General features: G+C 41.4%; 1 protein-coding gene across 1 annotated transcript in view; it reads right to left on the reverse strand.

Annotated features, from left to right (window-relative positions):
- MAP2K4 (mitogen-activated protein kinase kinase 4) overlaps positions 1-17,926 on the reverse strand; it is a 173,185-nt gene that overhangs the window by 132,777 nt on the left and 22,482 nt on the right. Inside the window, 1 exon segment of the mRNA XM_038371210.2 lies at positions 12,778-12,810. Within this exon segment, the coding sequence (XP_038227138.1) occupies positions 12,778-12,810 (33 nt within the window).

Consider the following 17,926-nt stretch of genomic DNA (forward strand, 5'->3'; position numbering starts at 1 on the left):
TCCTTTTGTTCTGTGTTTATAAAGCACCTAGCAGAGTGGGATCCTGATTCATGACTGGGGCTCCTAGATGCTACCACGATAAAAATAATTAAGAATAAGAATAAGATTTTTAATAAAGTCTGCAGATGACAAAGATCAGCAGAATGAGAAATAATTAAGCTGGGTAGCTGACAACGAATATCTGGATCATCTGGTAACTGAACAAAAATCATGCATTTTAATACAGCCAAATGAAAAAGTATAACAATATAGGTATAAAGGATGTAGGCCATATTTATAGCATAAGACGCTGTATCCTGGAAAGCAGTAAATCTGCAAAGGACTCAGGGGTCATGGCAGATAATCAACTGAACACGACATCCCAGTGTGACACAGTGGCAAAGAGAGCTAACTGGACTTTTGGACATAAACACAAACAAAAACTTAGATACTGTGACAAAGTTCCAGCTCTACCTTGGTGGGTCTTGCGCTTATTGGCGGATTTGCTCGCCTTGGAGCTTCACGGCAGCCGTCAGCTTGGCCATTTTTCTGAACCCACACTCCAGGTCGACGACTCCTGTGTCTGACCAGGAGTTGGGAGGATTTGGGGGGGAACCTGGGTCTGCCCTCTACTCCAGGTTCCAGCCCAGGGCCCTGTGGAATGCAGCTGTCTAGAGTGCCTCCTGGAACAGCTGTGTAACAGCTACAACTCCCTGGGCTACTTCACCATGGCCTCCTCCAACATCTTCTTTATCCTCACCATAGAACCTTCCTCCTGGTGTTGATAATGCTTGTACACCTCAGTCCTCCAACAGTCTGCGTTCTCACTCTCAGCTCCTAGTGCCTCTTGCTCCCAGCTCCTCACACGCACACCACAAACTGAAGTGAGCTCCTTTTTAAAACCCAGGTGCCCTGATTAGCCTGCCTTAATTGATTCTAGCAGCTTCTTGATAGGCTGATTAGAACACCTGCAGCCAATCTTAATTGTCTCCAGAAGGTTCCTGATTGTTCTGGAACCTTTCCTGTTATCTTACCCAGGGAAAAGGGACCAACTTAGCCTGGGGCTAATATATCTGCCTTCTGTTACTCTCCTATAGCCATCTGGCCTGATCCTGTCACAATACACTAAATCTTACATCAGGACACACTCCACCCACCCAGCCGTGGGCAATGCTGCCTTCAAAGTTGGGTACCTGGCCAGCAGCTGCTGCTCTCCGGCCACCCAACTCTGAAGGCAGTGCAGAAGTAAGGGTGGCAATATCACGACCCTCCTATGATATGCCAGATTTCTCAGGGGAGACCAGATTTCACAGTTTGTGACGCATTTTTCATGGCCATGAGTTTGGTAGGGCCTTCATCATAATAATTCCTTCTGGCATAAAAAGAGTAAAAAATACTGCAAAACATATACTTAAATCCTAGCTAAATGGCCTCTTTACTGAGAGAGATATTAGGAATTATTAGATGTTCCACTCTAGGTCCTTCTGGCCCGACCAATTCTCACTAGACCAATTCCAGTAGCCAATATCCAATTTTTCACATTGACTGTAAAACATTTTCTTTGTTATGCTCTGTAACTGGAGACTTGAAACAATTTTCAGTCTAAAACTTCACTGCTCTTATTAATCTCACAATACAAGCTGCTATTGTCAATGATGTCCCATTCAGCTTTCCGGGACTTGCAGTCCTTGAATTGCACAGGTCTTTTCACAGTTCTGCCAGAGAAATGAAGTAGCACTGGGTCTCTCAAGCTTCTCCCTCATGCAGAGCATCTCTCACAGACATCTCTTCATCGCTTATTTCTCTGTGACAATTACATAATTTGTTTATTTGGAAAAGTAATATCTGCAAGGTAATGTAGTTCTAGGTGTCTTTAATGCCATTAATGCAGCAATTGGAAAAGAAAAGGAGAGGCAGCACTATGTTATGACAGAGCTATCCATGGACCAAATGCTCTGTGGACCAGTGGGATGCAAGAACATCCCTAGGGACCTGGTGAGCACCCCATCCTGTTTTTGCTTTGGTTTAAGGGAGAAAACATAGATCAATTTACCTTGTAGCAACCAGAGTTCAAGTGTGGGTCCCTCTGGATATTCACTGTACTTGTGAATGTGCTCCATGTGACTGAGATTAGAAGATATTCAATAGCAGTATCTGTTGGTCAGCACTTGCATCCTGCACCTCCTCACACTCTGAACTAATTTATAAGGTGCAGTGCAAACTGAACACCTCTTCCGTTCCTGCTATATTGTAAATCAGGTGAGAGTTCAAGCAGAGCGGGTTGTGGAGTACATACAGGGACCATACATCTTGAAGAACACTAGTTACTATAAGGCAAGTAACCTCCATTTCTTTCTCAACTGCAGGTCCCTATGGGTATTCACTGTGGGTGACTCCCAAGCAGTACTCATTGTAGAGGAGGGTATAAAGATTTATGCTGCATCACAGATTGCAGGATCACTGAACCAAAGGAGGCATCACAGACAAAGCTTGAACAAGGGCATAATGCCTAGTTAAGGTGACCGAGGTCCCAAGTCACCTTTCCACAGCTTTCTGAGAGGGGAACTCCCTGCAGGGAAGCCAGTGAGGCAGCTTGTGCTCTAGTAGAGCCCTAACATCCTCAGGGACTTCCATAAACTCATAACAGAGGAGAAGGACACCCTGAAATCCATTTCAGGAGTCTTTCTGAAGAAATCACTTCTCCTTTCATTCTATCAGCGATGGAAAGGAATAGCCACAGAGATCTAAAGTGTTCATTCTCTGCAAGCAGAAGTCTAAACTCATCAGATATCCAAAGAGTGGAGCTTCTTGTCCTCCCTGTTATTGTGAGGTTTTGGATAGAAGATGGGCGAATGACCAGGTTGATTCAAGTGCAAATCAGAAGGAACCTTCGGGATGAATACTTAAGCATACTGTATTCCTTTAGAACACCATGTAGGGGGTCTGCCAAGAAGGCCCCAAGCTCACCCACTCTTCTAGAAGGGCACCTTCATAGGGAGGTACAAAAGAGAGCAGGAGGCCAAAGGCTCAAACAGCAGAATCATAAGTGCTACAAGTACTGTACCAAGTTCAGGTCCCAGGCAGGTGCAAGTTGTAGTACCATGAAAAAAGAATAGGAGTACTTGAGTACATCCATGTACTTCATCGATGCATCCGATGAAGTGAGCTGTAGCTCACGAAAGCTTATGCTCAAATAAATTTGTTAGTCTCTAAGGTGCCACAAGTACTCCTTTTCTTTTTGCGAATACAGACTAACACGGCTGCTACTCTGAAACCTACCATGAAAAAGGTTCTGATGATGCCTTTCAGGAACTTCATGGTTGTGGGATGGGTAAAAACCAAGGAGTTCTCCACTGCATGATAGAAGGCATTGCTAAATACCAGATACATGAGCAGTGAAGTGATAGATAGGCTTCAAAGTCTTCAAAGAAGGCAGTCCAAAATAAGAGGGATCCCAGATTTATCCCAGATCCAAAATAAGAGGGATCCCAGTACGTTATGCTGCTGACACCAGATAGAAAACTACTTCCAGCTGGCAACTTAGTGACCTTCTTGTAGAAGGCTTCCTGCTGTTGTTGAGGATACATTGTGCTCTGGCCCAAGCATGATCTTTCTAAAGCCACTGGCCCTTCTGCTTCAAGTTGCAATGGGACGGGTGGGGAGCAAAGTCTTTTGTCTTCTGATATTCTACAACAATTCATCTGGTGTTGATGGATGTTCTTTTTTTGGGCAGGAAATAACAGCTCCTGTTGGAAACTACTATTTCACACTCGTTAATGCTTCTCTCCTGTCTTGTGATTTACAGCCAGAGAGTCACCAGTTAAAATATTGCCTTATAACATGGGATACAGATATTATAAGTAAGACCAATGCATGCAGAAACTTACAAGCATTCCATAAAAGTCTCAACACAAAGCACATTTGTATAACTCCAATACCTATTTTAACAATACTAACACACAGTGATCCAGACGGATTCCAACTATGTATTTGTCACTGTTCAGTTGAGACCTCTGGGCCTTGGCATGAGGTGGCACCTGGTCTTCTCGCATCACAGTAGGCTTTCCAGACAAATAAATCTAGACTCTTTACTCTTTTTCCTTTTGTGTGGGTCTGAATTGTTCTGCCTTTTTGTTTGCAACAGTGACTTTGAGGGAGGATGGGATAGAGTTAGTGTAAACGAATTCCACACCCTCAGGAGGCACCTGATATTGTTAATCTGCCCAAGTGGATATAGATGGTGCCAAGACAGATGTCTGCCCCAAGGTTCTGGCTGGATCCATAATGACCTCATTAACTAGGAGGGCTATCTTGCCTACTGTGGAAACTTGAAGCATGTCTACCAGTTTGTGTGTGTCTGTTCTTGCATCTCCTCAATAGGGATTTGGAGGGTCTCAGCCACCCTTTTTAATAGGTCTTGGAAACCCTTATAGTTGTCCATTTGTGGGGCTGTGTGTGGCAACAGGGACTCATCAGGGTAAGGGGAGGAAAGGGTCACCAGTGCAGCAATTCACTTTTCAATACCTGCTCTTCCACTACCTCCTCTTCTACTTGTGGCTGTGCAGAACTGGGAGGGGCTGGTGGGGCATCTGAATGAATGGCACCATGAAGGACGCAACTTGGCGCAGCAGGTCTGGCTGTGCGATTGGTGCACTGGCCCTCGGTGTGTTAAGAACCAATGGTGCTGCGCTACTAGATAGAGTTGGTGCTCACTGTCGTGCTGAGGTCAAGAGCAAGGGGGACTGAGGTTCTAGGCACATCTGCAGGTCCATCAGTGCCAAGTATCTCAACAGTGCCACACAGAATAGACAGCTGTGCAGGAACTGGGTCTTGTCAAGATGGTGTAGCAATCTCCACTACAGTGATGGTGCACTGTTCTGATCAACTTTGTTCTGGTGCCAAAAGAGTTGGTGCTGGAACCACAGAAGTAAATAGTTCCAGGGTCAGTGTCGTACTGTTTCCTAAAGTTCTGGTTTTTGGAACCAGGTGCTTTCGTGCCATATGGTTGGAACCAGCTTGAGACTAAACTTCGGTGGGAACCTGTTCTGGCCCATGAAGTCTCAGAAGAAGTTTCACATGGAGGTTTTCCTCTTAAAGGAAGCTCAGGTGGGTGACCTATCCCTGGGACTTCTAGCTCCTTGTGGTCTGTCAAATGATAATGCTGTCATTGTTGTCATTCAAGTCGCAGGTCTTGAAGGCAAAGAGCCCACACACTCACTCTTTAGCTCGGAAGGTCCCTGTATGTAGGGGTAGTGAGCCTTGGTTCAGAAGCAGGTCTTATTTACTTGGTCATTACTAGCTCAGGAGCTGATGGACTTCCAAATCACACTTTTACTGGGAATGCACAGTTCTCACAAACAACAAAGTAACTTATGGTCTGTTCAAAGTTGGGGAAGCTCCCTCACAAACATCCCTTTGATATTTTTGGAGACTATACATAAGTTTAGATCTAATTTGCTACATTCTTCTTAACCATCAAGAAACAAACAGCATTTCAATAGTGCTTCCTGCTGCTCTATAGCTGCACTGCATATCTGGAAGGATTTGACTAGCTACTTATAAATCAACATATCAAGGTGCTCTCAATCTGGCTGGAAATAGGATACGATAGCTTTCAGTCACTGTTCTCCCTTAGAATTCATAGATGGTACTGATGGTTCTTGAGGTCTTGTGGCACTGTCCTCCATTCCAAATTGGGGTATATAACTGGCTGTCACCATAACTACAGATTTCTGTGAGTATGCATCTATGCCACCGGGCTTTTTCATTCTCTTTGAAAATGATAGCTTAGTCTACGTTCAAATGCACAAATTTCCCCGATACAAAGTTTCAAGAAACAAAATGGATTGTTTCACATAGCTCTTTGGCATGGAAGAGTCAGTCATTGTGAGATGCTATCAGAGGCCTTTTGTTTGAGTCTCAAACATAGGACACTGTACAGTTTCTACAGTTACTGCAGCTTTGCAAACAGAACTCTCAAGTTGTTAATGAGGTAAATAAAGTAAAGTGCAAGGAAAAAAGGCACCCTGAATGGAAACTAATTGGGAACAAAGGAATTATCACAACTGGTCTTAAAGCTTATTCAAATATTTCTATTTATAGATAATAGAAGAAAAGGAGGACTTGCGGCACCTTAGAGACTAACAAATTTATTTGAGCATAAGCTTTCATGAGCTATAGCTCACTTCATCGGATACATAATAATAGAGTGCAGCTTGCAGTGTCAGGTCACTCTGCAAACCAAGGCAGGAAGATAGGGATTTAATGGTTTTCCTATTACGCAAGTTGCAGAGGACTAAAAATCCAATGTGCTTCTGAAGATGTCTACATGAGACACCTTGAAGGTTTTGGCTCTAGAAATATAAATTGCAATCTGCAGGTAGCACTTCTGTTAAGAGCTCTGGATTCTCTTCTTCCGGGATCTAGTTCAATAAGATTTACTGTTCCTCCAACATTCACTTCTGGTCAAGAAAAAGGTGAAGGCAGCTATTAGGGTTCCTGTCTAACTGCAAGATCTAGTAAGTTGATTTCACTGACTGACACAATCAGTGCAGAAGATCTCCAAATCTAAAACCCATGGAACACACCATCTTGTGCTCAAATATAACCAATTCCCCCAACAAAAGGTAAGCAAGGGTAGACCTTTATCCTGGTACACACAGAATTCCAGCTCTAACCTCAGTTTTAGGAAATTATCACCTCCTAAATCCCCTAAAAAAACAACTGCATCAGAAGACAGCTCTTGTTCCAATTTCCAGCTTCTTGCGTGTCCTCAATTTCTTTTAGAGCTTGCACAGTCTAGATTGAATCCTCCACTCCTAGCCTCCTCCAATTGTCCCTAATTCCCAAACAACAGATGCTTTACATCTGAATGTAAATGACAGAGTACCAGCTGGGGATCTGACTGGCTGCTGAACAGTCTCCTAATGGCTTTTTGTAACCTCCTTGCTATGGAACTTGAGGGTGGAAAAAGTCAGTAAGCGCTATCCAATTCATTTGCATTGGAGTTATATAAACTTTGAACAGAAGAAGAATTCAAACTCAGACATACAAATGTTAAAACTAACAAACAGCCTTAAAATGTTACCAAAAAGTTTATATTTTTACTACAGGAATGTTTAACTGTTCTGTGGTGCCATCTAGACATGTTGAGAAGTGGCCGTTTAGAACCACGTGTGAAGGCTTTTGGAAGATGGTTCTATGGTGACTGGTAATTTATAAATACAATACAGTGCATCAGATAATATGGGAAAGATGTAGTATTAAAGAAGGAATCTACAAAGTAGCAAAAATTGAAAACAGATAGCCTGAAAAAGAATTCTTGATGATGACGACAACACTTCTAACAGCTTTGAGCAAATTCCACAGCTTCTCAACCAGGAAAAATAAAGTTAAATTGGAACACTACCTTAATTATCAAAGGAGATGTACTTCAAATTGTTTAAACAATCACCCCAGAAACAGACAAAATGCAGATAAAACTATAAAAGGTCTTTTGACCACTTTCCTGGCTTTTGAAGACAGAATGTTTTTCATTTTGACTTTCCACACACACATACTTATCAGCAAACAGTGGTTAATGGAAAAAGTGTATAAAAGAACAGGCCTCTCCCCTTCTCACAGTTTCAACACAGCAAGAGAGCAAACAGATATCTACTTTAGGGCTTCTGAAGGTGAGAGGCTGTGCACTCAGCCTCAACTGGACCCTGCTGCTTGGTATTCGGAGGATTTTAATATTTTTGATATCATCTTTGGAGAAAAATGCAAAGGGAAATGGAAACAGGCTATCTTTCTCTGGGGAAACAGAAGTTGTATGATCAATCTTGCTTTCAGTTTCTTCCTGGAGCTGTGCCTGAGTGCACAAGACAGAAGCTGCTGGCACAAGCTGCTGGGAAAGAAAAAGTTGGATTTATTTTTTTTTGGAGATCAGGAAGTTGATCACACTGCAGCTTTCCCCCTCATCAAGTAATATTAGTAGTAAGACTGGTTAGCACAATGGTGTCTAACATGCAGCTCAGCAGAAAACTACTCTCTCATCTGCCTCAGTCAGCAATCCACAGTTTAAACAAAGCACCAAAGTAGGCAGAGCTGAAATTCTTAAGGGTGCAGCACATATATTGAATTTAACAAACAGATACTGTGAAAGGATTGTGGGGAATTTAAGATCAAATATTGCCAATTTCTGTAGGTATACAACAGTAATTCAGGTTTCAGAGTAGCAGCCGTGTTAGTCTGTATTCGCAAAAAGAAAAGGAGTACTTGTGGCACCTTAGAGACTAACAAATTTATTAGAGCATAAGCTTTCGTGAGCTAAGTGAGCTGTAGCTCACGAAAGCTTATGCTCTAATAAATTTGTTAGTCTCTAAGGTGCCACAAGTACTCCTTTTCTTTTTGCGAACAGTAATTCAAGAGTCTACTTCACGGATTCAAAAGGGAGAACCTGCAAATAAACTCAGATTGCACAACTTTTGCCCAGCATGGAATATCAATATCCATTTGCTTCAGCTTTCCACCCTCAAGCATGCAAAACTGAAAGAACATCTGCAAATAAACAGTCCAATTTGTGTTTCTTTGGCAGAAAAATAGATCCGCGGTATAAATTGTTGCTCATCTGCAAGGAGGCCAAGGAGAAGGAGAAGCTGGGCTGTGTGCTATTTAGGACTAACAAACTAGAATGCTGTAATACAACTGTACATTCAATTAGCTTACCTCTTATTTAATTCTTATATTGTATTCATAAAAAAATAGGGTCAGATTTTCAGAAGTGCTCAAAAGCCAACAGTTCTAATGCTCCATGGAGCTGCTGGGTGCAGAGCACTTCTGAAAAATTTATGCACAAGCCAGATATTATTTACCTGCTCAAAGACTATCACAGAACAACTGAAATGTTTTCACACACTCTCAATTCTAAAAGGACATGACATTTTTGCTAAACATGCACCCAAAATATTCAGCTAATATTTCTGCCAACATTCTTCTAAACCCAATTTTGACGAGAAAATACATATGGAAACTATTTTAATGGTAAGTTTAAGTGAGCAAAATTGTCACCATTTAAAAATCAGTGTTTATAATGGGAAGCACTCATTTCAGTTGTCTGCTATTTTTACTACACACTAAACTTATTTTCTTTTGAAACTATGACACCTAGCAAATTCTGTTGGTCAAAAAGTTCCCTTGATATTTTAAATACTCACTTACTTCATTTATTAAAATATTCACCTCACAAGCCCAAACGCCTTTCAGCACAAAATACCCCACAGATGATGAGCAATGATTTGTCAGAAGTACATAAACACCGATATTTACCCTTAAGTATTTCTAAGCATCTTCTCTCAGAGGGCCTGCTGTGCTAACAGTAAAACTTCTGTCTCAACAAAATACATTAGAGGTTTTCCTCCCCCATTCTCAACGAACTAATTTTTTTCCCCATTTTAGTATACAGATTTCCAAGGTGGAGAGGGCTGTGTACAATTTATTTAGAAGTCTACAGTGTGGCAGGATTTAGACTCTTCAAACACTTCCCTTTGAAGACTGTTGAGCCTTTCATATTTTGTCTCCCTATGGCAACAATTAGGAACTGAATTATGTAAGCCAACTGAATTCATTTCAAGAATGGATACTAGCAGTAATCTTAATATTCATATTTTAATTTGCCTAAGATCAAAATCACTTTCAATTTTCCAAGGACTGATCAAGATTAAGGAGGCAGGTAAACCCATTTGTTGGCCTTGCTCTTTTTGCCAGATGTAACAAGCTTCCAAGGTAGTTTTACATGTGAAGTTTTCAGTTCAAAATTATTTTTTTGCCAACATTTCCTATATATGTAATGATTGAAACAAATGAGTGTGCAGGAACCCAAAGATCTACCTGGATAATTATTCATTAGTAAAATGTTCTGAATACAGATCAGTTATTTTTAATCCACTTCTATTATTTTCCACCTGCATTTAAAGATGAACTAAGGTTCTTTGATAAACAGGCAAGAGGTTTGAGTTCAGCCCCTGTGAATGCCTCTGTATTTGCTGCTAGGTACTGATCCTGCAAAATCTTTAAATATGTAAGCAGATGCACTGACTTTAATGGGACTACTCACGGGTTTAATGTTATGTACGTGTGTAAGTGTTTGCACAACTGGGACACTACATTGTAAATTCTCCACATAGCAACTCACAACAGATACCCCTACATCCTCCATCTCAACAATATACTAGGGGGACTGTCTCCATTATCCAAGGTGAGTGCACATCACTGCCAAAGAAGATCGTACTAAATCACATTTCAGCCTTCAGACGCAGATACAAAACAGCTTTCACCCAAATTAATGGACCTCAAACATACAGTAACATGACTTTAAAGAAAACTTTAATTTCTTCTGGAGTCCCCACTGGCTGACCTAGCACTGTGTTCCTGAGATGTTTGGCATACACAGTACATATGTCATTGATAGAAACACAGCCCAGATGATTTTTTCCAAGCTCTTAGATGATATTTTATTCCACTGGGCTGGCAAAGATGTCTCCCTCTTACTCAATGATTTACTCTATGTTTAGCATATTCCTACCTGAGAAGCTCTCAACTCCTTCAGGGGACAAAATGACAACTTCCTTCTTTGAGGTCCTCTCATCAGTTCACTAATGGAGATCTTTGTCTGCACGCTTGTGCTTCCTGTGAAATTTTGGAATGACCCTTGCTCTGCATACATACCATTCTGCTGGCAGAGCCCATACTTTTGTTTCATTTCATTATCAGGGACTTGTGTTCTGTTTAAGAGTTCAGAGCTGCTTATTCCCTTCACAAAGCCAGACTCCTCTGACACAGCAGGACTGCGTCTAGTGGAAAAGATTATTTTCCCATGAACATTCTGGTTGCAGGTGGGGAATAAGAAGTTGGAGCTAGTGGACTGAAAAAAGATCCTGGGTTTATGCAAGAGTCCCTAGTAGAGAAATACAGAAATAAATAAATAAATTCAAAACTCTGCAGAGGTATTTCTGGTCAGAAAGTTTTCAGGGTCCATGGTACAGAAGAGGATCTGTAAGAGGCTGACACAAGATTAAGGACAATGTTCTGAGCAAATATTAAGGCAACCTTTCCTAAAATGTCAAGTTTGATGTCAGAACTTAGCGTGCCAGCTTTTCTCAGAAACAAATTCCCTGTGTAACAAACTCTTTCACCTGTGGTCCAGGAACACCCATTTATCATCACAGTAAACTAACCAGACGTTATGGGGGGGGATCAGTTTGCTTGTTTGGTTTTTAAGAAAACATTTTTTGATCTGAGCAGCAATCAGCTAGGCATTCACTAGGAAGACTGAATACCTGGGAGTTTTACCTAAGTTTTGTGTAAATTTTTTATTTTATAAAATGGATTTGAAAACACTTTTTTCCAGAGGAACTTTAGAATTTGCCACACTCTAGGACAAACCATATTGTTAAAGGACATGCATTGTTCTCCAGTTCACTCCCACTGGCACAGTGGTGACATAAGTTGGCCTGCTATCCACTGAATCTTTGTAAGTGTACCTCTTGTAAAAAGTTTCAGAGTGGTAGCTGTGTTAGTCTGTATCAGCAAAAAGAACAAGGAGTACTTGTGGCACCTTAGAGACTTAACAAATGTATTTGGGCATAAGCTTTCATGGGTTAAAACCCACTTCATCAGATGCATGCCTTGTAAAAATTTTCCAAACAGAGACGCAGTGGTCTGCAAATAGCAGTTAACAGACATATAAACCCTGTCAACCCACAATGCAGGATATTCTCATTAGAGCATCTCAAAATAAATTAGTTTATATTCATTTTTCTAGCGAGCATGTATACTGGATATCAGTCTTTAAATTCCAAGACACCAATTATTGAATATTAGCAATTAACTCTATTTTTCTGACTTCAGTTAAAATAAATATGCATATTCATCAAGTGCAAATAAAAATTAAAGATATATATTTAAAATGCAGAATGAGATGCAGAGTGGATTTTTACTGAACTACAGAACATTTACCAAATAGAGGTGCCATCAAAACTATGTTTTGGTCTCCAATAAAACTCCACTAACTCGTGACAGGCAATTGTGAAGGGTACTGTGATTTGAGTGACATAGCAATGCAAAGTATGAAAAGCCATGAGAGAAACAATAAAAAAAAATTAATCCTAAAGAGCTTCCATTAGTCATCAAAAATTGCTTTGCAATGACTGATTTTAGTCTCACCTTCCAAAAGTCTAGCCTCAATTGAAATAGCCAGCCAAGTTTAGGAAGTTATCTACATTACTCCCCTCCTTCCACAGAGGTGCACAGATAGTAACAATGATCCAAATCAATATCAATGTGACCATTACCTACACAAGGAACTTTTTTAGGTGCTCAGATCCAAATATGTTGCACTGTTTAACTTAATTCATTTTTCTTAATATAAAGTTACATAAGCAGCACAGTGTTCTTTGAGGAACACTTCTAGTTTAATAAAGCAGCTGCAATTCAAAGTCAAATCCCACCTGATTCATACTCCAATGAATAATAGGACTATCTGTGTACCTCTAGTTCATTATTCACTTGTTACAGACATGTAAGTGTAAAAGGCATGTAAAACTTTTACAACCAGTGGCCTAACAGAAAACCATTTGCGTTTTTTTTGTTTTGTTTTGTTTTTTTTACTTTTTAAGCAATATGAAAAATGAAAGCTCAATCAATGTATAATTGCCATGGTTGGTTAGTTGGAACAACAGTGGATACATTCCCAGAACCAAGACGGATATAAAAAAATAAAAATAAAAGTAGCATAATACTATAAAATTTGTAGCTTACTTTGTGCCTTTTCACAGAAGTTTATCTGAAAGCCTAAAGCAAAAAAGATAAGTACTAGTTCATTCACTGGAAGTCACAGAATTGCATAACTATTAAAAGTCACATGTTTCAATTATCATTATTAGAGTCTAAAAATTCTGAATAAAACTGGTTTCATGGGCAAAGTGTTATCCTGAGAAACTAACAAGAAGTGCAGTCATCTCAATCTCCTTCATTTACATCCCATGCATTTACAACAGCTCTGTATTGTCCAAAATGCCAAGAAAGAAATCAATCAATGGCCAGATCTGGTCAAGAGGGAATCAGCTTATGAGTGTTAGTTTCATTGTCGTGTTAATAAAAATAAAAATAAAGCAGTCACAACTCCTTGGATACCTTTGCAAATCCAGTCAAACAATTTTGCTAATATAGGTCTTGCAGTAGCAAGTCACATTCTTGACAATTAAGACATTAAGGAGCATACTGTGTCCCAATGAAGCCAAAGATATTAATTAGTTTCTGACTGAGGTAAGTGACATTTGAAAATATTTCATCAAGTCAAACAGTATTTTACTTAGCATTTCCCAACAAGCAACATTCAGTTTGTTAACATCTGTGCAACAATGGAGGACCAGGTCTTTTAAAACCTGCACTAATAAAAATATCAGACTAAATCAAACAAGTTTTCTAAGCTGAAATAAGGTAAATTACATTAAATTTCTCCTTTAAGAGGCAGTGCTCCCCCTGGTTTTGATTATGTAAAAGTGATTTACATGGCTAACCTACCCACGATTTGTGAGACTAAGGATTTATACCCTATTTCTGATTTTCAAGATAATTCTCTATGCAGACACTTGCAGTCTTTCCTCTCCCTCCACTCTCACCCCCACCAACTAGGCTTCAACCAGGAATAATTCTCCTCAGTCCTAGTGATCTGTTCAGTTCCTTTGGGGTATAAATGGAAAGAACTTGAGAACTGCTGTTACTCCAGTTCACACACACTGAACAAAATATCCAACTCATGCAGTGTTCACAAATAAAAATCTGGAAATGAAATATGTTAGGTCCATTCACATTATACCAATCATCAGCAGTACTGCCCATCTACACTGTAGTAAACATCTGATTTGTAGCATTAATTTCTCATACCTCCAGTGTTGCCAAAGCACGATTTTATTGTGAATCTTGCAATATTTGGTGCTTTTCTGATAGCCTCAGCTTCTAGAGCCCTGTAAGTAATAATCTCAGCTTCTTTTTTCCCCCTAGTCCTTATGATTGCAGAGAAAAGCTGGAAAACATGAACCCTAAAAGCTTTCAAAATTTAGAAGACAAATAAAAAGGACTGAATAGTTATTCTTTAAAATCTCATAATTTGGGGAGGGGAGGGGGGAAGAGGACGGACTCAATTTTTGAATGCTTGGGGTTGGCAATGCTGCATCACGTTCCTCAGATAAGAAACCTAAATCCCTAATATAGAATATACAGTCACGTTCACCATGCACTAAATAAACTACTTACCCAGAAAAGGTTTGTTAAACACTAAACAAACAATCAACTATACTACAGTGTTAAAATGCTGAGCACATGGAATCATCAGTCCACTACTTGCAAATTAAATTTCACACTAAGGAGTTAAAATCTCCAGGATAAACTGATATTGTGCTTGCCCTTTATTCCAGTTCTCTGAAAGATACAGTAGCAGCTAAAATTATTCTACAGGTGCAAGTTTTAAAAGAAATCATGCTAACAATACAGACACAAACTTAATAGGCTATCGTTAATGTTGCAATCAGGATACACACTACAGAAAACAAAAGAAAAAAGTCTCCTGCACTCCTGGCAATTTACACATCACCTATGACGCTGTCAATAACACACTCCAGCACTCCACAGAGATTTGACTTCCACCTCCAACAGATACTGAAAACAATACATATACCCCAATTTCATCAGACTCACATTCAGGAAAACTTTAACAGCAACTTAGAATCATAGAAGATTAGGGCTGGAAGAGACCTCAGGAGGTCATCTAGTCCAACCCCCTGCTCAAAGCAGGACCAACCCCAACTAAATCATCCCAGCCAGGGCTTTGTCAAGCCAGGCCTTAAAAACCTCTAAGGATGGAGATTCCACCATCTCCCTAGGTAACCCATTCCAGTGCTTCACCACGCTTCTAGTGAAATACTTTTTCCTAATACCTGCCCAAGACCTCCCCCACTGCAATTTGAGACCATTGCTCCTTGTTCTGTCATCTGCCACCACTCAGAACAGTCCAGCTCCATCCTCTTTGGAATCCCCCTTCAGGTAGTTGAAGACTTATCAAATCCCCCCTCACTCTTCTCTTCTGCAGACAAAACAAGCCCAGTTCCCTCAGCCTCTCCTCATAAATCATGCCCCAGCCCCCTAATCATTTTTGTTGCCCTCCGCTGGACTCTGTTCAATTTGTCCACATCCTTTCTGTAGTGGAGAGCCCAAAACTGCATGCAATACTCCAGATGTGGACTCCCCAGTGCCGAATAGAGGAGAATAATCACTTCCCTCGATCTGCTGGCAATTCTCCTACTAATGCAGCCCAATATGCCGTTAGCCTTCTTGGCAATAAGGGCACACCGTTGACTCATATCCAGCTTCTCATCCACTGTAATCCCCAGGTCCTTCAACAAATAAAAGGCAGAATGACTTTGCAAATGAATGGACTACGCAACAAGTAGATGTGATGATCTATTTATATTAAAAAGCATGAAGTCACTACGGTATTTGGTGCAGAACAGGTTTCTTGGTCAGCCAGTATACCCTTCAGCCAGGTGATCTAGCTCCTGAAGTAACCCAATTCTCTCCTCTTTACCAATTCCAATTATTTCGTTAAAGCATCTCAGCTTCCAGCCTCTTCAAGTTCTCTATGAACTGACTGTGCAGGAGCATTTCAGTACTGGGCTTAATCAACTTCACCTGTTCTAGCCACAAATACTGCAGGTTCCCATTCTCTCTATTCTGAGGCAGGTCAGCTCCTGCTTACTCTATGTGGCCTGTGCCAGGGTTCTTTTCCTTGAGAAACATGCATCTTCCACCTTCCAAAGACACTCCACCATCTGAATCTGTCCGTTTGCTAAGTTGTACAAGGATTTCAGCCCGGTGCCTGAAATATCCTTCTCTTCAGATCTCTCCAGTCCATTACTATGTGGGTCTGCTGGGTAGTGATAGGAGCTACTGCAATCTCTGACACACCCGCCCTGCACACCACTTCTGTGTCCATGGTGCAATGCTGTGCACTGCATGGGCGGCTTATAAGCAGCAAGGATCAAACCTGGATTGGGAACCCTGGATCTAACAGCAGGAGCAGCTTAGGGACCCAGCTCTGCTAACCAAGACTGTAGCAGGCTTATCAGCCTCCATACGTCACCCAGACACCACAAGAGAGGAACAGAACGCCACAACAAGCAGCTGTGAATTACAGAGGACGACACCTCCTTTGTTGGTCTGCCAGTTTCTCTCAATGAAATATGGTGAGAGAGGCACAACTTGTCCACTAACAACTCTGCATTGACCCCCTACCTGACAACTGCTTATTTCTGCTTATCTCAAATCTCCATGGGTTCTTCAATGCTCTGGTCACACATCTGCTGGGCTTTAGACTGCGTTCTGTGCAGCTGGGCTTCTTCTCTCCATTGTTGCTGTCTGCTGCCAGGACATTCAAAGGTGTAGCTTTTCCATCCAGTCTCAAGAGCTTGCTGGCTTCAGCTTCCAGGTTCTATTTCATTTCCATTATCTCCTGTTCCAAGCCACATCCCTTTCTTTCTCCAACTCAGATATTCTTCCTAACCTTGCACCTCTGAATCTCTTTAAACCCTTGATCTTTATACATTTTACATTTGTTTATTGAGATGCTCTAGCTCCATCTTCTAGTCCAAAGCTTCTGCCTAGCTCTGGTTTGGGAAGAGGGCTTTCGCCTTTCTCTCCTAAGCCTTTGTCCCAACACGTCACACTGAAAGAAGTTCTTTTCCTGGGCTAGCAGCTATGCAACTCCTCCTGCCTTTCTTCCAGATTGCTGGGGACCTAATTCCACTGCCAAGCCTTCCCTGCTCTGTCTGTGGCCAAGTCTGTCTATGGGACATGCAATCCTGCCATGCAGCCTTGTCACTGGAGTTTCGCCTTTCCAGGTGAGCCACCTACTCTCACAAGGCAGACGTACATTTCCGCAAGTGCCTCTTTTCCTTCACGTCATTGCTCTCCAAAGTGATTATTTTTATCCACTGATTTTGGTATGTTTCTTCCTGCATCCTGCTTAAGTTGTAACCCCAGATCCGCAGTCTTTTGCTAACCTAATCAGCTTGCTGTCTGACTGGTTCAGACCTCTGAGTTACTACTTAACCCAGTACGCCACTCAGTAACTTCATCCATCCTTTCTCTTCGCACTGTCACTCTTGGTGTGTATCTCCCTTGTTAATCTTGGACCTAGGTCCCTACTTCATTCTGCTTGTCCCTTTTATCCTGAAAAAGGACTTTCACCTAATTGACCACTTTGCATGATTTCTCTCCCAAGGTCTGCTTGCACACATTTAGCTTGGTTCCAATGCAGTCATCTCCTCCACAGTCTGGGAATGCTTCTGCTTTAGTTTCTTGGTCTGGGCCTCCCGAGTCTTTGCCTCAGTGCCCAGTCCCTTCACCTAGGCCTGCATTTTCCAGAGCCGTTTGATACTCTGCCCTCCAGATCCTTGAAGTTCAATTTCAGCTTTTTTTCTTGCACTCACAGACACTAAACTGAGCACCTCTTTAATTCCCTTTCCAGCCATGTCGTTTCAGGCTCCTGAGCCTGCCGTGGTTCTCCTAGTCACTTATACAAGACCTCAAGCTCTCAAAATCCCAGGCTGAGTGTGGAGCCAAGGTATCTCTCTTAATTAGCTGAGACTCTAAGCACTGCTGCCATTTGCCCAATTTGGATGCTCCACACTCAGGACTGTCTCAGTTTTGTCCATTACTGGGGACCCAGGCTTTCTCCTTTTGCCACTATCCTTCTTCCCAAGGACAAAAGTTCTCAGTAGGGCCGCACCTTTTAGCGTGTGCTGCCTTCCCACAATCATGACAAACAACATAGGGACTTGCTCTTCCTTGACCTGCAACAGATTGTGCAGTGCCTTGTAGGGTCTATATCTCTAACCCCAAATGCTTCATT

This window comes from Dermochelys coriacea, chromosome 14 (genome assembly GCF_009764565.3).
Source record: "Dermochelys coriacea isolate rDerCor1 chromosome 14, rDerCor1.pri.v4, whole genome shotgun sequence".
Classification (NCBI taxonomy): Eukaryota; Metazoa; Chordata; order Testudines; family Dermochelyidae; genus Dermochelys; species Dermochelys coriacea.